The sequence below is a fragment of the Acomys minous genome (assembly GCF_964271855.1).
Source record: "Acomys minous genome assembly, chromosome: 1".
Lineage (NCBI taxonomy): Eukaryota > Metazoa > Chordata > Mammalia > Rodentia > Muridae > Acomys > Acomys minous.
Genome location: NC_140483.1, coordinates 174,819,581 through 174,842,260, shown reverse-complemented (window position 1 = coordinate 174,842,260; position 22,680 = coordinate 174,819,581). Strand labels below are relative to the sequence as shown.

Genomic DNA, 22,680 nt, shown 5'->3' with positions numbered 1-22,680 from the left:
CAAGAACAAAAACAAAAACACTAAAGCTTTCTGAAACATAAGGCACAATAATAAATTACTGAAAGCAGGAAAAAATGATGCATTATCCAAGGAGAAATGGCACATTTAACAGTGCTTAAGTATTAATTACTTCCCAATCAACAGTCTCAAAAGACCCTACAGATTAAAAGTACAAAATTATAAGAAACAAAATTCAAAGATAAAACAAGCAGAAAAAATCTTATCACGAGCTTATCATACAATAAATAATAATGGCACATACAACAAATAATAAATAATAAGAAATATATAACTTACTTCTAGACACTTAACAATGTATAATCCAACGAAAGTAAAGCTATCATAACAGCATTTATGATAGCTCCGAAATTTAAATGCTTTATTCTAGATCCTTGACTGTGTCTCGCTCTGGAGCCTAGGCTGGCCTGGAACTCATCAACTCCCTAGCAACAGCTACCCAAGTGGGATTATACATGTGCACCACCATGACAGCAAACAAATATGTGTGACGTACAGAACATGAAAGATACCTTATCTAATACTAATAAAATGTAAAAATCAACATAATTATCACATGCTCCTTCTTTGGAAATCTAGCCTCATACAATTAATGGCTTTACTTTTCTAACCATCTCTAACTGCAGCACAATTCCAATGAAAGTTCCTGCCTGACTCTCTTACTATAGAATTTGGTTTTTTTTCAAAGTCTATTTTGCACACTTAGAACTATGACAGGGCAAAGTACCTCTGGAGAATCAAGTTGATGAGACTGCCATGAGTTTAACACCTTTTAGAAAGCAGCAGTGATCATGACAGTGTGGTCTCTGTGAAACTCAGGTATTGAGACGAAAGGAATGAAAGAGTCTTGTATTAGGTACAGAGGAGTGTGATGAACTGACAGTAGTTAAGAGGTAATTTACTGGAAAAATATCTTTTTGAAAAGTGATGTTGGTACAATTGGACATACATTTTCAACAAAACAAACTTAGGTGTATAATTAATTTATCCAAAGGGCAATGCTAAATTGAAAATGAAGCTAAATATAAAATATAAATTCATAAACATTTTAAAATGTGGGATAAAATGCTTATAGCTTTAGGTTAGAGAAATAATGCCTGGATATAACATCAAAGCCATGATACATAAAAGAAGTAGAATTTCATTAAATTTTTAAAAAGTTTCTATTTCCAATACAAGGTAAGCAACTGAAAAAGCATTCTATAGAATAAGAAAAAGTATTTTAAAATCACATGGGATTAAACATTTGTGTACCATACATGTAATATAAATGCCTAAAGATCAATAGTAGATTCATTGTTAAAGTTGCTCAGTAGAACACATGAGTGAAAACAACTTGGGGGAGAACGGTTTATTTGGCTTACGCTTTCATATCACTGTTTATTAATGGAAAAAAAGTCAGGATTGGAACTCACACTGCCAATCATTATTGAAGGAAGTCAGGATTGGAACTCAAGCAGGGCAGAAAATAAGCATATAAAAACAACAGCATTAGTAGCCTGAAATTGGGGTATGGCTCAGAGGGTAAAGGCACATGCCTGAGCAAGTCTGACAGCCTAAGTTCAGCTCCTGGGAACCCAGGTAAAAGCTGGAAGCTGGGCAAGTTCTGTGATCCCAGCACTCCTAGGGCACAATGGCACACATTTTCATATAAACACTGGATGGATATTTAATACTGTGAGGCAAAGCAGCTTCAACACTTCTCAGAGTTGACTGATATTTTGATTTATAATAGTCACTACTGAGAATATTGCTTAGTACAAAATGCCAGAAATATGTTTTGGAACTTGTAGGTAATTAAGTTCTGTCCTAATTTCAAGCCAAATTCTATTTAATGACTTTTTTAATGAAGCAAGTCAGCAACTCAAACAGCAGTTTTTAAAACCACTCCAAAATAAAAGAATCTAAAACAAATACTAAATGTTAAAATATTAAAAGTCCTTGTTTTCCACAATAAAGAAAATAAAACTCTGGGTAACGTTAAAGGCCTGCAATGTATAATATACAGTAGTTCAATGTTATTTATTTCTTTGTTTGCAAGGAGCCTTCCAGGCTGGCCTCCACCTTGTGTGACTCTGCCTGCCAAGTGCTGAGATGACATGCCTCAGCCACCATGCATGTTTTCCTCATCATTCTTTCTTTCTTTCTTTCTTTCTTTCTTTCTTTCTTTCTTTTATTTTTTATTAATTTATTCTTGTTACATCTCAATGGTTATCCCATCCCTTGTATCCTCCCATTCTTCCCTCCCTCCCATTTTCCCCTCCCCTATAACTGTTCCTGAGGGGGATTAGCCCTAGCTATTCCACTCCTTGGAATATACCCAGAAAACACACCAGCACACAACAAGAAAATTTGCTCAACCATGTTCATAGCAGCCTTATTCATAATAGCCAGAACACAGAAACAGCCTAAGTGTCCCTCAGTAGAAGAATGGATAAAGAAACTGTGGTACATATACACTATGGAATACTATTCAGCTATTAAAAATAAGGAATTCCTGAAATTTGTGGACAAATGGATTGAGCTAGAAATGATCATAATGAGTGAGTTAACCCTGAAGCAGAAAGACTCAAATGGTATATACTCACTTATATCTGCATACTACCTCATCATTCTTTACAATGAAGAGTTTATTACTGTTTACTAATTTAAGTCTTACTACAAAAATAACCGTGTTATACATAGCTATTTACACTCATGAATTTAAACAGGTTTCCAAGAACAGTCCTGCTGGTTTAACAACAACACAGCCCTTTCTTCAAAGTGCTATACATGATGTAACAGCACTGGAGAGTAAACAGGTTAGGTCAAGAGTTCTCAAACTTTCTTAAATCGATTCTTTACATTTTCACTTATTCCATTAATGAGTGAAATACATCCAAATGTATATCTTTGTCCTCCCAACATTTTTTTTTATTATATGAGAACTTCACACCATGCACACCAATCACACTCACTGCCCAGTCTTCCCAGGTTGCCCCAACCACTGTGACCAAAAAAACCCACATATACTCAATGGAGCATGGTCAAACTCCTGGTGGCCAGCCCCTTAAAGAAAACTGAGCCCTACCTCACCACACCCCCGCTAGAAGCAATCAATTGTAGAGAGCTACACGTCAGCATCATTATCACAATTTTAAGACTTCTTTTTGATGGCTCCCTGTCCAAGCTGTGACATTGGGGGGGGGGCAGTCATGGAAGTCTTCTACGTCCCCACTTTTCAACTGTGAGCCTAGAGTCATTGATACCACCACAAAAGTAGCTTCCTTGCCCTTGACAGTCAGTACGAACATGGAACATGGACTTCCAGATTATTTCCATCAACTGCAGGAACCATGGACATCCCCATGGTCTCCAGCATCAGGATGCCGTGGATCTCAGCATAGTGTCCAGGGGCAGTACCAACTATAGATCTCAACATGGCCCTCTGCTGCAGCACCAGCCAAAAATGCCATCATAGCCTTCAGTAGAAGCCCAGGCCAAGGATATCAACAAGGCCTCCTAAGGAGCACCAGGGGCCACAGACACCAATATGGTCCCTAACAGCAGCCATCAACATGTCTTCAGCCAGCAGCAGCACTAATCACAGATATCAACATGGCTTGAGGCAGAAGCACAGGGCACTCACATTAACATGGCGCCCTAGTGGCGGCATGGTCCATGAACATCAACATGGCTTCAGGCTGTGGCAGAGACCATGGACATCCACAGACATCAACATGTCCCCTGGCTGGAGTTGAACCATGGACCCAGGCATGGTCCTCAGCAGCAGCATGGACCATGGAGCAAATCTATCTCTTATAGTTAATATCTACCTGTGGAGGAATGTCTTGAGTGGATGTAACAACTGTCAATAAAGCACTGTTCAGCCAATCAGCTGGGCAGAAGGACAGGAAGTGGAAGGCAGGACTTCCTGGAGAGGGAGAGGAGCCGAGAGTTGAGAGTTACAGTTGACCTTGGCAGTTGACAGGGAGAGTTGACTGAGAGAGTTGGAGGAGAGAAGCTGCCTGAGGACCATCAGATTGGCAAGTGCTTGGGATATATGTTGGTTATGAGGATTAGAGTAGCTTATTTTAGTTTATTGTTAGATTAGTAGCAGTTTAGATTCTGCTCAGCATAGTGCTTGAAGCTATGAATTATGTTTCGGTCTCTTTGTGTCAGTTATTGGCTTCCTAGGCCAAACAGATAAAATTTATTGTCACATCTCCCTGAATTTTCTGGAATAGGTTAGCTCTAACACCAAGTCATAGTAGGTCTCTCATTTAACTCATTTCATACATAGTGAGTTAAGGCATCACAAGATAGATGAGCTTTAGAAATATAAAATTTAGTAAAATAATGTGGTTATAGATATTGTACGAAAAATTGAGAATAAGCAAATCTACAAACAGAGAAAACAGACTAGTACATAATTGTCTAGGGTTGAAAAAGCAGATGGAAGGGTTGCTTGTATAGGCTAGAGGCAATGAAAATGTTCTACATATAACAATAATAAATAGTATGGAAATCTTTGAATATGATTTGAATTATATGTAATATGGGAGAATTATATGGCTTCTGAATTATATCTCAATAAAACTATTTAGAATAACATATTTCAATAAAGCTATTTAAAATAATCAAAAAATGTTTAGGCCAAAAATGTATGTAATCTGTAAAATAATTTTCATGGTAAGAGACTTAATTATTAGCATTTAGTATTCGGCTACAATAAAAAATACTGTACTTTCGGAAGTAAGTGAGAATACACATTTACATCTGACACGATAATTTCCTCAAAAGTTTATCATTATATAGAAAAGGATGAACAGTTACATAAATTATAAATAAAGAAGCTTTCAGCTTACAGCCAAGAATAATCAATGGTATTGAAGTACTATATGTCACTTGTTATTAAATTGCAGAAAACTACACAATATCTGGACTTTAGAAAAATTATGAGATATGTCAAAAACTCACGCTAAACAAAAAACTAGTTAAGTAAAAGAACAGACTCATTATATCGGTATAATTCTTCTTTGTCTCAAAACAAAACAAAAAAATGTTATTTCTTTGCCAAGCTGAATATAATAGCCTCTGAATTATAAGATCAAGCAAGCAAACTGTATGTTTTCTAAAATATGAGTATCCTTCATCAAGTTTTATACTTAGGGCAGCTAAAAGACCTGTGTGGAGGATCAGCATTAAACCCAAAGGACAGGTATTGCAAGGCAAGAAAGAAAGCAATTCCCTCGTGTCTTTTGCAGGTCACTACCAAGGACCATGTTAGCAGATCCACACCAGACCCTTAACAGGCAGTTCTGCTGCTACCAGTAATTAGCTTGGACAGCTCTGGCTCCAAGAGTAGCAGCAAGGCTACACCGTAATGAGCTCAGCTGGGATTAGCAGGACAGGGCAGGGAACCAAGAGAGCTCAGGCATTCCGCATTACGTATATATCTAGGAGATCAAACAAGGATGGCTGGCTAGGTTATCCCCTCTCCACCTCATTCCAAAAATGAAGCCCGGCAGTGTCTAAAATACAGGCTAATGAAGAGCGACACCCTCAACAGATGAGAGCCACATTAATTAACACAATCCCTAGATCATATTATACAGTTTCTGTTAGAGCTAGCAAATGTGCAACTTGTTATTGTGTGATATTTTATATACATATATACACATATATAAACACATACATATTGTCTTATTTACAAATATCAGATAACTTCATTTTCCATTCTAAAAATGTACTTCTCTAATAGACTTCGGGTAACAAAAAATTCTTAAATTATTTATACATTTTTTTTTTTGTTGTTTAAAAGAAACTCACTTTTGAACCATCAACTCTTGGTTTTCTCTTTTGAAATAGGCCAGTTCATTCCACACAGCATCAGAATCTTCTTGTCGAAGTTGTTGAGGATCTGCTCGCTTCATTTTTCTGGTTTCAGTCCTATTTTTAAAATAAAAAAAGTGCAGTATATTTAAAGTGCTATAAAAGTTTATTTATACATTCCTTAAAATTCAGAACTATCTAATGACTAAATCTCAATTACTAATTTAATTTTACTATGTCTTAGATGACTTTCCAAATACCTAAGCATGTCAAAATTTAAAGTCCTATATCACAATTTCCTAAAGTGAAATTGCTACCATGAAAAGCAAACCTTAAAGCAGACATATGATATTAATAAACCTAAGGCCTTATTTCTCTCATTCATTCTAGTATAATAGTAATAAAACATGCACCGTAGAAATGTAAGTCTACAAAAGAAAAAGCCGTAGCAATTGATTCATCTAGAATTCGCTGACATCTAATCTGCATGTGGTAAAGATGCCCTATCACAGACAGGTTATTAACAGTGACTATGTCTGAAAGCAGATTGCCTTCTTGTAGCTACCACGTGAGCTGTGTAAGCAGAGGTTAAAGCTAGAGAAAGCTGCCTCATCACTGCTTTACTGAGAACTGAGGTGAACATTTGCTATTCATCAAAGGAAAAGATTAGATGTGACAATTATCTACAAGTGAGGCCAAACGCTCTTTATACTATCGTTTTCTGTACATAAAACAAACTTCACCTTTAGTTTTTAAAAGTGCTGTACTGGCCAATTTAGAAACTACTTCTCTTCAGAACAGACAAATGTGTATCATCAACAGCGCCCTAAAGGATCCATCTCAAAGTGGGAGGGAAGTGGATTGTCTATGCTCATTCAGTCCTGTGCCCTCTGCTGATACTGTTAACAGGGGAGCAACTTACCACTAACCAAGACCTGAACACCTGTTCAGGGCAATTGAACTGAGACTGCCAATTCATTCAGATAAGCTGAAGTTTAAAAAACGGATGGGTAGTAAAGATCTTCAAATTGCAGACTAGGTTGAAATAGTTTTAAGGTGGTTAACTATACATGTAGGTTTAATATTTCTATGGTCTTTCCATTAAAATGTAAATACTTCGGGGTTATAAAATTTTAACACTAGTATTTTATTTATTTAAAAGCAGTTTTTCAACAATATGGGTATTACCTGGTTTTGCTTTGACTTATAGACTTTTATTAAGCTATTCTATTGATAGTAAAGACATATTACTCATAATCACCTTTTGCCAATGATGTCTGTAAATGATAGGAAAATCTATAGCTATGGCTAGAAAAATTTTCCGTTTTTATTTGTTATGTTCTCCACTAAAATATTCAGAGTAAAGATTTGACTACCAAATAATTTCTCTAAAACCAAACAAAAGCCATTAAAACACCTATATAATGCTCTCCATCCCATTTAATATTTAGGGAAATGTCTTTATGGGCTAAGTAACTCACATGCCACTGTCTTCTTCCCACTGTTTTAATTGCTCTTTTACTGCTCTGTAGTTGGTGTGTAACATCTGTAGCCTTTCCTTGCGTTTTTCATGGGCATCTCTTAGCTCATCATTTTCTTGGCTCTATAGAACATAAAGGAAGTATACAAATATGAAAAACTATTGATACAATGCTTCAAGAACTACTCATCTACATATGAAACGTGGAGGAAGGCCACATCTAACCACGAGTGCATTTACCATTTTCCAATACTTTTTAAAACCAAAACCACTTTTTCCTTATTCAGAGAACAGGCTTGCTTGATCAATTCAATCAATTCACTGAATTTTTGTGTACTTTATATAGTGTCAAATTTTATGTTAAGTTAATTACATTCTTCCCTTGTTATTAGTTCATAGATATACACATATTCATATTTACTTTGGAAATGTTTATATTTTTCCTTTATCAACAACACAAGGATTTGCTCATATATATGAAAATTATTTTATTAAAAATATAAGGATAGTAATCATAGCAAAAACACTCTTCAGGCCACAAATCCATAATTTATTTGTAAAAAGCACAGGGATTTCACAGAGGGAAGAAACAAAGGATGAACATATGCTATAAATAGTGTAATTTAACATTTAGGTTCCACCATGAAGATTGGAAGGGGAGAAATAAGTTGAGTGATTTTGAAGTATAGCAAATGAAAGGACTATTTATTAGATATAGCCGTATCACAAAGTCCAATCTGTTTGTCCTAGGAAATTATATTTATGTTACTGTACTACTTATGAACTGTGTTTCTCAAACTAAAACAAGTAACTTTATTCCTCATGAGATCTTCAATAGGAAAACAAAAAACAAACAGCCTTCTGGGACTAGAGAGGTGTCTCAGCACGTGAGAGTGCTTCTAGCTACACGGAGGCTAGCAACTACGTGCAACTCAAGTTTAATGGGATCTACCACCTTCTGCCCATTTTGGGCAACACACACAGACGCACAGACACACAGACACACAGACACACACACACACACACAGACACACACACACACACAGGCAAAACACTCATAAAATGAAAAGTATGAATTTTTAAAAGTATACTCACATTATCGTATGATGAACTTCTACAATAAATTGCTAGAAAAAAACAGATTCTCTCTAGCTTGTAGTGCTGTAAAATGAGTAGGCATTCGGCACTCATATTTGAAGTACATTCTGAGAGTTTTTTTCTATTAGCTACATAAACTTACAAACACAACTAAATTCAACTTCTTTTTCTACAAAATACAGAATAAAAAACAAAGGCTTGCAGGGAGAAGCTTGGCAGAGGGCCTTCTCTAGAGACACACACAGCAAACAGAGCATCTTTTATCATCCTTTCTCTGGGTATTAACAATGATACCCTTTTCCTTTAGAATTCACCACTTTCTTGGCCACTTACTTCCCATCTAAACTGGAAGATAATATTTGTAATTTGCATTACTTTACTTCAACTCTGTTTCACAAGTATGAATACCTTTTTCACTCTGCTTTTATTATACTTACAGTAGAATTCTCTTAAATGACTATCAGAGTATTGGAGTCATGTTCATACTCAGAAGTGTTTTATACATGTTATATACATTTTTAATAAGAAAAATGGTATAAAATAGCATTCCTTTCCTGGATTGTTTAGAAAAAGTATTATCTATTAGAGCTTTAGAATACTTTAAATAACTGCTGCAAATACCTAAATACCTAAAACAGCCATTAAAACTTTAAGATACTTATTTTAATTTCATGACAGACATTTACATTTAGTGTGGATCACTTTTCTTCATCTTTAAAATAGAATGAACTAAAACTTGAATTTTTCATATTACATCAACTCAACGAACCAAGTATCAATCCTCTTATTAGGAATTATAACAATTCTATGTTATAAATTTCTTAATAAAGTAACTTAACGGTAAGAAATGTTTACAAGAGACTAAGGTCAAAATACTTTTCAAAAATAAGATTATACATAAGCTTTGTAAAAATCTTCAGTAGCTTACTGTAATTATTCTTCTTGAGATCAAATTTATCTCCAATAATCTCTTATTTTACTATTAGTTTTTGAAAAAAATTTGTCAGGTTTTTGGTTTTCTATGGTAATTACAGTTTGTAGTTATATAGGATAAGAAGTGATTTTAGTAGAACAATGATCTTTGTTTTAATTTTACTTGTCTTCTACATTGACATATAATACTCCAGTGCTTATAAAATTCTTAATAAAGTTCTTAACACTTAAAATAGTAAAAATGAAGCCAAATCAAAGTTTATAAATCAATGTAATATATAATTAATAATACTTAAATATACTTTCATCCACATGTCTAATGCTATGGAGCTCTTTTGTCTTCCATCAGAAATAGAATCAAAATGTTATAAAAATATAAATATAGGAACTATTTCATTTTTCCCTACCTAAATAGTTTAAAACAGATATAACCTAAGTTCATATGTCAAAAGATGATTCCCTCTAGGGAAACAGTGAAATAATTAACCAACGACTCTTTATAACCTCATATATACACATTATACATTGAATTCTAACTCTTTAAGTCTTATTCCATGTACTATAGTAAAAATAAAAATAACAGTATTTTATAAGAGGTATATTGTCATCACAAGTCATACAACCAAATCAAGTCTATAAAATGATACATTTTATGCTATTAAATATCAAATCTTCCTAAAAGGCACACAAATATTTCAAGTGTAGCCATGAATTAGACCCATTCATTGGATCATTCTATAAAACATTTACTAAATTATTTCTATAAATTTTGACTCTGAAAACATTAGGGACACTAAAACATTAAGGAACAGAAACTAACCTGATTCAAGTGACTTTTCTCAAAGATATTTGTATATTCTATCCTTTCCTATTTTGTAAGAACAGAAGTGATTCTTGGTCTAGTCTTGGGTTTGGCTAAATGTCTTTGGTGAGATGTGATGAATTAGGAGCATCAACTCTGTTCAAAAGCAGTGATTAGGTCTTTAAAGAACAGGAACACAGGCTTAAGGAAGTAAGCAAAAATATCTTTTTCTTTGAGAATTTCATGCATGTTAAGACAGATACTGAAGAAGGTGACATGGAAATAAAAATAAAATAAAGAATAAACTGATCTCAGCAGAGCACATTTCCTTCAATCCCAAGCATGAAAGACACACATCTCTCTCAGAGAGGACAGGTTACACATGAGGCATGGGATTGGTGCTGGGGGAACAGGGTGGACAAAGATTTCATCTGGGGATCAGTCCCTCTGTAGTTTCAACGTAGTACAGTGCATAAAACCAGAGCTTGTTCTGTTGAGCTGATCGCTATCTTCCACAGGTGTTATCAGTCAACTTTCTTGCCTAGAGCCTCTCAGTTCCCCTGCTGCTTTCAGCTCATTCACCCTTCAATGCATGCATGCAGGGTATTTCAATCATTCACCCCTACTTCCCTTCCCTAACCCGCCCAACGTTAGGTTCTCTCTCTTCTGTATATAATTACCCATTGAGTAAATAAAATGAATGGCCAGGCACAGTGCCATAGGCCTTTAATCCTAACACTTGGGAGGCAGAGGCTGACAGATCTCTGTGATTTCAAGGCTCTCCTGGTCTACAGAGCGAGATCTAGGCCTGCCACAGCTCTGTTTCAGAGAGAAAGTCTGTCTCAAAAACTAACCAAACAAAATTAATGAAATCTTCAAGGATTGTATTAGGGATAATTAATTTTATCAAAATCTAGAAATTTTATATGCACAGGGCTATGAAAGGATAGACATAAAGGTTACGTCCTCATCCGCATTACTTGACAATTTGACACAGCTTAGGACTCATTTGAAAGGAAAGCCTTTTGAGGGACACTAAGTGTCCCTCAATAGAAGAATGGATAAAGAAACTGTGGTACATATACACTATGGAATACTATTCAGCTATTAAAAACAAGGAATTCCCAAAATTTGTGGATAAATAGATTGAGCTAGAAATGATCATAATGAGTGAGTTAACCCAGAAGCAGAAAGACTGAAATGGTATATACTCACTTATATCTGCATATTAGCCCAAGGGGCATGTCCCACGAAAGCCTTCACTTACCAGGAAACTGAGACAGAGGGGAGGACATTCTAGTGGGACTCTAGATGAGAGAACCATGGGAGAATGGCAAAGTAGAAGGATCCAGAGGGTCCTAGAAGCCTACAAGTAGAACATTATGATAGGCAGATTTGGGCCCAGGGGTCCCGCTCAAACTAAGGCACCAGCCAAGGACAATACAGGCGGTAAACCTTAAGCCCCTACCCAGATCTAGCCAATGGTCAGAACATTCTCCACAGTAGAGTGGAGAGTGGGATATGACTTTCTCACATACTCTGGTGCCTCACCTTTGACCATGTCCCCTGGAGGGGGAGACCTGGTGGCACTCAGAGGAAGGACAGCAGGTTACCAAGAAGAGACTTGATACCCTATGAGCATATACAGGGGGAGGTAATCCCCCTCAGGAACAGTCATAGGGGAGGGGAAGAAGGGGAAAATGGGAGGGAGGGAAGAACGGGAGGATACAAGGGATGGGATAACCATTGAGATGTAACAAGAATGAATTAATAAAGGAGAAAAAAATGGAAAAAAAAAAAAGAAAGAAAGGAAAGCCTTAACTGAAGAACTGCCTGGGACAGCCACGGCCTGTGGGCAGGTCTGTGCAGGATCATCTTCATTAGTAAACTGACATAAGAACTACGTCCAGCCCACTTTGGGTGGCAGCATCGCTAGGCAGATAGTCTCAAATTACAAAAAGAAAGCTAGCTACACAGGAGCCCCCCAGAGATTCGGCTCTAGGTTCCTGTCTTGATACCCCTCAATAGTGGGCTTTGGTGTGAAGACCTCCTGGAATCTGTCTTCATAGGTTGATGCACTGATAAAATCTTCAGGGAGTACACAGTTTGGTATAGTGTTGATCTGATGCCCTAACTACAATTTCCCTTGGGCTAACTTTAACACCTCCTTGGCTACCTCAGAGCCTGATTTAATGTCCTGATTAGCAGTTAACGATCTTTGGGATGTTTTAACAAAAGCCCATCGCCACCAACCAGCTAAGCATGCTATCAGATAACATGTGAGGCCTTCGGTTGAGATTCCTCTGCCCCATAACTGCCCACTTACTGTTCCCACCAATGTAGTTGTAAAATGTTCTCATTTATAAGTTTCTTTTTTTCTGACACTATAAAAAGTCCATGAAACTATTTCCTCTTTGGGGGATTGTATTTGAAAAGACCTAAATATGTGTCCTGGCTATTATCACTCAAAGGCTAGAACAAAATTTCACTACATATCAATGAGTAATAGCCTAAAAGAAGAGGTCAGAACAAAATATCTTATAATCCAGATGGAGATGGTTATATAGGTCAACCTTCTTCGACTCCCAGAATGAAAAATAAAAAACCAAGTTGTGTTCTAATCCTGATATATTAGTATGTGATCTTTTTTTGGAGATAATATTTATAATAAGGTAATCAAATAAAAATAAGGTCATTAGGTGTGTCCTAATCCAATATCCTTCTAAAATGGTAAAATACAGACAGAGGATGAATGAAAGATACGTACGGAAGGACAATGTGAAGATATATGGGGCAAGGAATAGCTAAGCAACAAGAAGAAGGAGGAAGGATACTACCAACTCAGCAATCAGAGGGACTCGTCCGGCTGATGCCTTGCATTGGAACTAGCCTGCCCCACAGAACCCCAAGACAATACATTTCTGGTGTACTAAGTCACTGAGTATGGGGTGCTGACTTCCAGTAGTCCTAGAAAAACAAACACACTTTTATCATCACTGTCGATAGAAGCCAGAGCTTATACACAGTAAGTGTGTATTCTACCACTGAGCCTTAATCCTCATGTGAAAAAAGTTAACCCCTATTGTGACGTTTTAAGATGGCAGGAACTTTGAGTGACTGTAGTGCTTGGAGGTTTGGCCTATGTGAGCTGAGTAAGATTAGACCAGTTTTGGGTTTTTGGTTTTTCCTATGAAGACCTCAAGGCTGAACTGCAGTGGCTTAGTACAAAGAGTGTTTCCTGTCTCTCACTGTCATGCCCTGAGCCCTGGGGCTCTGCCTGCATTAGTTTATCACTGGATGGGTCCCCTCCCCGCACAGTATGTGGTATGCTAAAGAAATCAATTTTCTGGTTTAGGTACAAATCTCCGATATTGTGTTAATAGCAAAAACATACCCCAATTAAGTAATAAAAATAGATAGCATTTTTCACTCTGTTGAAAATCTCAGTGGACAAAAAAAAAAAAAAAAAAAAGGAAGATTGTTCTCTCTCCATGACCATCTCTGAGGCGAGACACTGATTTTCTCTTGTCTTTGGGCTCTAACAGACTTGGATATGTGGTTCTCCAGCCTTAGGACTCACACTGGAGTCTCTTAGCCACTGGCTTTCTTAGACCTCCAGTTCCTAACTCCAGATACAAAACTTCTCAACTTCTGTAATTCTGTGAGTCAATCACAATTTAATGTAAATCATCCTATATGAAATTAGGCTATAGATGAATATATAAGATCATATATATACATGCATGCATACATACATATACACCCACATATAATTAACTCTATCTTATATGTAACTATAACGAACATATAGCTAACAACTTTCAGCACAAAAGCTCACTTTCAAAGACAAAGCAATGAAGTATATGAAAATGGGCAGAGAGTTAATTTAAATACCACATGACACGTTCTGTAATGAATTGAGTTGAAATGTAAAATAATAACATACTTATTTGGTATTGTCATTGGATTTGCATTTGTTTTGTTTTTGCAGGCTTGGGGATTAACCACAAGGCTGTATGCGTATTAGGTAAGTGTTCTCCTACCGAGTACATCCTCTCTCTATCAAATTCTCATGTAAAAGTAACTGTGATGAGTAATCGTAATCATCAATTTCATTAGGTTTAAGATCACCTAGGAGACAGAAGTCTTGGTGTGTCTGTGAGGTGCTGTCCAGAGAGGTTCAGCTGAAGAGAGCAGATACACTCTGAATGGAAGCACTGCCCCACCCCATGGATGATGGCCTCAGACCATCATTGCATGCTCAGGGCTTGCTCTAGAAGGAAACGAATGCAGTATTTATAAGAGACCCAAGCAAAGTAAATATGGTGTTTAACCCTATTTAGTCTTAAACTGTTTATCATATATAATGAACAACAGGAAAATCTTTTTCCATTACATATGGTCTTCTACTTTTGTGTCTAAAATAATGTTAAGAAATTTATTCCCAATTTTATTCGAAATTAATTAATACATATTTCACTTTCAAGCAGTAATTTTTCCTACTTTACAATCCTAAGAAATGTCTTGAAGACTATATTTGTATATAATACTTGCATTCAGAAAAAAACAGCAAGCAGTAATTTATACTTGTTATGTTGTATTTTTCTTTACGTGGTTCTGATTAAAGAAATGGTTTGAAGTTCACCTTTAGCTGTAGTGTCTTCTCTAAGTTTTCAATCTTTCTTTCAGCGTTTTTCAGCTTCCTTAGCTCCTCGGAGTACATGAAAGAGCTCTTTGGGGACAAAGACCTTGAACGTTTCACAGGTGGTTCCTGGAGAATAAAACAAGGACATGGTTGAACTGGCTGAAACACTGGATTATGAAAGACATGCAAAATTAAAGTACAAGTAATTTTGAATACTAATAATGAATTATAAAAAAAAAAGTCCTGCATGGAATACTGGAGAAATAACAAGCGGAATTACCACAGTGCTACAGCTAAAGGTTTCTCTGTGACTCGTTAATGAGAATATTCATTTACATTTACATTGTTTCTTTCAGAATAATGATGTCCCATTAGGGAAGACTAAAGGGTTATAGACTCAGAAATGCAAGAAACCTCATTACAAAGGAGGGGATAGAGGCTGGTCTAATTGCTCTATAAGGGTCCAAGGTTACACTTGATAGGACAACCAGAAACAAGAGGGAAAGGATTTTTTCCCCTTTGAAATAGTTTAACACACTGTGAAGTTGAAGGAACAATATGCTTGAGGAATATAAATACAACAGACAGTAGATCTTATACCATAATGACCATATGGTCATTAACTGTAATGTGGCTAACTAGAGACAAGAATGTGTGTTTATATTATGTAGCTCCATATACCAATCTGGAGACAAAATGCAAGAAAATGACTATAAAGCTGGGCAGCAGTGTTCTCCTTTTGTGCATGTCCTTACAAAAAAGAAAGAGAAAATGTTTAAAATACACCTGTTCTTACTTTCCTTGCCTATGGAGATCAAAATAGTATATCTTCCCATTTCAGCAAAACAGCAAACAACTAAATTTGTTTTTTAATCTTATGAATGTTGTCTTTCACTTAAACAAGGCTTGAGACACTACTCCAAAACAACAAGAGCTACAAAATGTAGTGATATTGTGATAAATAAATAAAATCCACACTTCTGGAAATTACTAACAGTATTATAAGGTACAGATAGGAGTGCTACAGCTACACCAGTCAGGCTCATTTAAAATGTTTCCGTATTTAAGGCAGCTTGTTGTAATCATAAAAGAGGAAGGCAAATGCAAAGAATGCACTCCCCCTGCATGGTGCCTGTGCTTACAGGGACACTGTGCTGATGTAACAGGCGGGAGGGGAAGTGTGCAAAACTCCTTACTTTCAGGGAAAAAGTTACTCCAGCTGACCTCTAACCTTTCTATGCTCTCTGTGAGTAAATATTCTATAGCAGAGTCTGCTGCATAACATAAATACATAGTGCACACCGGAAAAAGAACAAAAAAGAAGAGGAGAGAACTTACTCTTTTATCGTTATTTCTATTCTTTAACTCTCTTTAAAAAACGAATTAAGGTTGAGGAATCTTAGTATTTTATGTTCCATGTATCCTGTACTTTACATATCATACTGGAACAAAAATGGATATTATATACATTTTCCTTTTACTTAAAATTAGGACTTTAAGTAACTTCATTTTATAATAAACTCTATTAGGTAAATGAGAGATCTTTGACAAAAATTAAAGTCTTTATTCTTAGACTATAGAAGGAAAGGCATGCCTGCTTTCCTCTGCTGACTTGCTCCCTTGCCTTAGCAGTCTCCCCGACACATGCCTAGGATGATAAAGCATCTCTACCTTGCGTCTCCCTTCAGCACTGTTCTCTGGGAAGCTCTGCTCACCAGATCTGTTCTCCGACAATTTCTCATTTGCCACTTTCAGCTTATTCTGTAAATACTCGATTTCAGACTTCTGTGAGACCATTAATGTTTCCAAGCTTGATAACGATGCCTGTTGAGACAACTGTTTTTTAAAGTTTGTATATAAAATCCACATATGTTTATATTTTACATCATTTACAAATTTGAGTACAATTCTATTATACCATGGTATATGCCTGTGTCTGTAAATCTATGAATCAATCTTTATAATAAGCTTATAACAACAGACAAGTATCTCTCACAGAATACTCCTTCTACTCCTTAACATCACAATTACAGAACACAGAATATTAACCTAGGGGAAGGAAAGTACCAGCAACAGGGAGATCTTACCAGCCTATGAAGTATCACAAATTAACAATCTGTTCATATACTATAAACTTCTGGTTGTTAGTGCCACATTTTAATAATAGGAATCACAGGAACCCTGTTTATGAAAACTAGCTTTCTGTGATAGTCGACCATTTTCACTGAATGATTTGAAACCACAAAATGCCATACACAAATACTTATCGAAATTAACCACTTCCTTTACAAATGATAAAATACTGAATCATTATGAAAACAGCATTTTCACTGATTTAGCCTTTTTTTTAAAAAAAAAGTATTTCTGTACTTACTATTTGTTTCTGAGTTATATACGTCCACTACACATATAGAGGAGCCCTAAGGAGGGTGAAATAGGGCATCTGATCCCCTGGGACTGCCGTCATGGAGGGCTGTAAACCACCATGCTGAAATGAATCCAGCTACTCTGCAGAAGCAGCAAATGATGGTAACCCCAGAGCCATCTCTCCAGTCCACTATTGTTCATTTAATCACACCAAAATACCAATCTTAGGATGTGAAAATTATCAATATGGATCCAGTAGCCCTGAAAATACTTTTCATTACAAATTATGCACAGGCCAACCCTTCCCAAATGATATTACCAAGAACTTTGACAACATATAACCACTAATTACATACATTTGTGTATATGATGTGTATGTGCACATCTGTGTACATACATTCTGATGAACAAAGATATTTTGTTCCCATTTCTCTTTTCTTTTTTAGTAGAATACAAAAAAGTACATAGTCCTAACATATACTTTGGTAAATGAGAGGATGATTTTATTTGTATGCTTTTATTTTTAGGATTTCTTTGCATTTAAATCACCAGATTGATGTCCAAGGGTTTATTTACTGTACTGTGAACATTTCCTTCAGAGTTGTTTGTCTTGTACTGCTAAGATCACACATCATTTTGTTGTGGACACTAAATTAAAATCGTCAGCCACTTTTCTCCCACAGTTTGAGTTCCTTGCCCCTTCTCTTCTCCCTATTTTAAGCATCATGCTGTTTTTATTCTTTGATTTTTCTTCCTATTAAAATCAAACATATGTTGTTCACAAATATTTCCTTTGTCTGACAAGCTAAACACATTTAAAAGCACTGCTTTTGTCCATGTCACCATTAACATTTTCAAAGGACAGATATATATGTATGTGTGTGTATATGTATACATATATATGACGGATATATTGGCTATATATATACATACGTGTGTGTGTGTGTGTGAGTGTGTGTGTGTGTGTGTGTGTGTGTGTGTGTGTGTGTGTGTGTGTCTGAAATAGGGTTTCTCCGTGTAGCCCTGGCTGGCTTCAAGCTCAGAGATCTACCTGCCTCTGCCTCCCAAGTACTGGGATTAAAGGCATGGGCCACCAGGCCTGGCTACAAAGGATATATTAACACCCTGTCATTTCCTAAATAAATTTTGAGTAAATTTTCAAGGTCAACTGAAAATTTTTTAAAACTGGAGAAACATAATTTTAGGTCACGAGAATAGGTAATGAGAAATCTGAAGTTCTTTTAAAAGTGGGTTTTTAAGACATTAATGGATTATAATACAATAAAGCAAATATTATTTAAATTTTAATAAGGAATGATAAATAGGTCAAATGTACATAAAGACATTAAAATAGTCCAGTAGCCAATATTGCAAGTGAAATTATGCCTTATTTCAATTACTTACATTGGTGATATTTATAATAATAAAATAGATTTTTTAAGCCGCATTTTTCAAAATTCAACAAACAACTCTTAAATTTTGAAAAGAATGATAATTCAAATTTAATTAGGATTAGCGGATAATGCAGCAAGTAAAACAAGCTGTACTTGGTACTGAAGACATTAAGCAGAGACACTTGTATCCAACATCTTATGATATAGTTTTTCTCTTCTTTTTCTCATGTTATATATGTTCTCACATCCTTTAAATCAGAAACTATCTCTTGACTCTTGTCACTTTGACAAGAGATACATTCATAACTTTTCACTTTTTCCCCTTAAAATAACAATTTTTTATGTATAAGTGATGGCTGGGCACAGTGAAGAATACCTGTAACCTCACTACTAAAGACAGAGGACTGCTGAGTGTGAGGTCATCCTAGTATACAATGAAAATCCCTGACTAACCTGAGTTTCATAGCAAGACTGTCAAAACAAAACAAAACCAGAAGCCAACATGATGTGTAAAGCACACTCTGCATTACCATTCTGGGATTTCCACCCAGTTGGTTTCAAGGAAAATACTACTTTATATACTTAGATGACTTCTTGCATTAAGAACCTTGTGAGAGCAGCTTTGAACTCATCTCTTTTAAAATGTGACACTTACTCTGCTTAGAATTATTTGTTGGCTCGTTTGTTCTTATAATTCCCCCAAAGACATGGAAAGCACTGTTTCATACTACACAGTTCCTACTACAACCCAGCGCAGAGACCTCCGTACTCCAGCTACACAAGCCTCATTTAGCTCCACAAGCAAATCAATCTCCTATCTTTGGGGCTTTTGCATTTATTGTCTTCTTTACTTCCATCTAGTCCCAAAGCTTTGCCTCTTGAATTCTTTGTATAGCAGAGATTTAAAAAATCACTATTTATCATTACTCTCTTGGTCTCCAATGGGCCTCTTGCTAGCTTGTTTGCTTTCTTTCTTTCCTTCCTTCCATTGACCCCTCTTCTTTTCTTTTTTCATTCATTCATTCATTTACTCCCTCCCTCCCCCTTTCCCTCCCTCCCTCCTGCCCTCTCTCCCTCCCTCCCTCCTAATTCAATGCTTTGTAGTGCTAAGCATCAATGTCAGGGCCCCAAGTGTGGTAGAGAAGCAATCTCCTGATGAAATAGTCTACAAACCCTATACTGTCATCTGAATTATAACTAATTGCAAGACATATTTATTACTTTACCTCTTTGTTATCATGTGGGAAAATGTCATGATTTAAATTCTAAGCATATTTTATCAAATAGTTTCCCTTAATTCCTTAATTGAGACATAAAAAGAAAATTGAAAATATACTCAATATTATAATTGTGCTAATGACTACAAAATGTATCCATGATAAGTTGAGCAAAGAAGGGTACATATACCACACAGAAAGTATACCAGGCAAGCATAAAATAAAATTAAACTTCTACAGTCAGAATTTTTAAGTGGAAGGAAGGATTAAATGTGAATCCTCATACCTTTATGTTTTTTTAGTGAACATTTTGTTAAATATTTCCCTTTTTTATACAAATAAAGGGATTAAACACAAGTCTGAGATGTAACTGCAGACTTCAAAGGGAGAGGAGATTATTATTCTATTTTATACTGACTTTTTAAAATCAATATACATTAAAAATATTCATAACACTTATTTCTGTGCATGTATGGAGGAGGTAGGTGTGCATGTGTATAGGACAAGAAAAAGTTGTGGAAATTTGTTTTTTCTTCAGCCACATGGTTCCAGAGATTGAACTCTGGTCAGTGATCTGGGCAGCAAGCTCCTTTACTCACTGAGCCATCTCACCAGCCCTCAGTGGACACTTTCAAGAACAGTTTTCTATGTGCAGAAAAATATAGGAAACATTTTCTAGAGATCTTCTGCTTCTGTCACCTTTGTTACCCACCCCCCTCTATTGATAATATCTTAAATCATGATTAAACAGTGTCCAAACATTATTATTAACTGCATAGTTTGTTTAGTTTTCTTTATTTTTTACTTAATGTTTTCTGTATTTCAGTTTTTCACCTGGGATATATTGTATTTGGTTGGCGTATCTCGTGGCTGTACCAATTTCTCAAAATTTCCTTATTTCTTATGAGCTTGATTGATTACTATATGATGTACCTCCAACAGACTTTGTCCTCATAATACACTAAGGTTATGAGTTTAGAAGAGAGATAATACAGGTATCATACCAGTCGCTGCATCCTATAAAAGATACTGTATTTGTCCATTTTCTACTGCTACCACAAAACACCTGGAGCTACATCATCTAGATAAAGAAAAACAGCTTCTTTCTCACAGTTTTGGAAGCTGAAAGTCCCAGTAGAAAAATGGTTCCAGTCTTGAAGAGGGCCTTCCTAACCATACCACCTCACAACAGATAGTTCCAAGGTGGACTGTGTTCTAAAGGAACAGACAAAATGGTAAAACAGAAAGCTAGAATATTAAGCTCACTTTATTCGTTTTGTCTTTTTGAGACAGGGTTTCTCGGTGTAGCAGTGGCTGCCCTGCAACTCATTCGGTAGACCAGGCTAGCCTCGAATTTGTAGAGATCCGCCAGCCTCTGCCTCCCTAGTGCTGGGATTAAAAGTGTGCAGCACTATCACCTGGCTCAAGCTCACTTTCTTGTAAGAACTCTGTCAGCCTTTAACTGACTGATGTCACAAAAACTACACCAACCCTTCCAAGCACAACACCCCTGAATAACCTAGTTCTATCTCATAAGCCCCACTTAGAGGTGTTATAGCTTCCTAACATCTCCACACTGGAGACCAAGTATCCAATAAAGGAAAACACCCTTGCAAGATACAAGCCATAAGGGAACCTTGCAAGCTAGATACTATCAACAAGTTTTTGTGACTACAGAAGGGGACCTTGCTCACCTGGGTAAAGTTGTATTTACTAAATTACTGTATTATAAACTCACTCTTGTGTCTTACCGGACTGTATCTTTCCAAACAGCAGTACTGCATACAAACATGTAGGTATTTTATATATACCTAGCACACATGTGATGGGATACATCCTTATGATCATCATGGATCCTTTCATTCTTTCCGGGCTGCTTAGAGACATAACAAAACCAAGCTAACCAAGTCCTCTCTTTATGGAAGAAGTCCATTCCTAAAACCTAGCTCTTAACATCTTAGAATTTTAGAGCCTGGTTAACAAGTATTTTGAATTTTTTCTATAATAAAGAGTATTGGGATACTTTTTAGTTTACTTTCTTGAAATGTAATGGTACAGTGTGAGACCATAGTTAATCTGATAACAATCAGTTGGATATGTATAAAAATCTCCAGTTGGAAATAATCACCATTTTGCTTTGGTGGTACAGACTGAACCCAGCATCCTCCATCTGATAAATTAGTGCTGTGTAATACCATTGCACACTGGTCCTTCAGGTGATTTTGTTTTGTAAAAATTCTATGGAAAATATAGAAGCTGAGAAGTAAGTAGCTCTTCAGTGTTGTGTCAATTGCTTAAAAAAAAATAATATTTATTCAGACACAGCAGTCTTTGAGAGGGAGAGGCAAAGGATCACAGACGCATGATCCTTATCTCCAAAAGACCCAACAAAACAAGGGCTGTGCATCTAAAGCCATGATAGAGGACCTGCCTGGCATGTTAGTCCTTCCAGCACCACAAACAAATAAACAAGTGCAATCATTTAGGCATGTTTCCTTATGCAAAGTCAACAGTGCACACTACTGTCATGACAGGAAGCTGACTGAACATGACAGGACAAGTGCAAGACGTGTCACAGCTATCAACAGTTACTAGGAATTATGAGGTAAATTGTTTGGGTTATTTAATCATACATTAAAAACTCTTAAATATTGTTAGTGGGGAAGTACATAGTTTTGCTATCTACACACATTATCTCACTTCTTTAAGAAATTTAGGAATTCTGGGGATAGATGCGGGGACCTCCTATTGGGACTCTAGGTGAGAGAAGTATGGGAGAATTGGGAAACAGAAGGATCCAGAGGGTCCTAGAAACCTACAAGAAGAACATCATGACAGGCGGATCTGGACCCAGGGGGATCTGCTCAAACTACTGCACCAACCAAGGGCAACACACGCAGTAAATATTGAAC

General features: G+C 36.3%; 1 protein-coding gene across 7 annotated transcripts in view; it reads right to left on the bottom strand.

Moving 5' to 3' along the window:
• The window catches only part of CNTLN (centlein), a 251,852-nt gene that overhangs the window by 119,497 nt on the left and 109,675 nt on the right, over positions 1 to 22,680 (bottom strand). For 5 of the 7 annotated variants that reach the window (XM_084779053.1, XM_084779054.1, XM_084779055.1 and 2 more), the window contains exons 9-12: positions 16,462 to 16,626; positions 14,791 to 14,916; positions 7,314 to 7,435; positions 5,830 to 5,949 (exon numbers count right to left, since the gene is read on the bottom strand). In XM_084779053.1, coding sequence (XP_084635179.1) covers positions 5,830 to 5,949; positions 7,314 to 7,435; positions 14,791 to 14,916; positions 16,462 to 16,626 — 533 coding nt within the window. The remainder of the gene's footprint in view (positions 1 to 5,829; positions 5,950 to 7,313; positions 7,436 to 14,790; positions 14,917 to 16,461; positions 16,627 to 22,680) is intronic. The other 2 variants (XM_084779056.1, XM_084779057.1) reach the window with 1 other exon arrangement.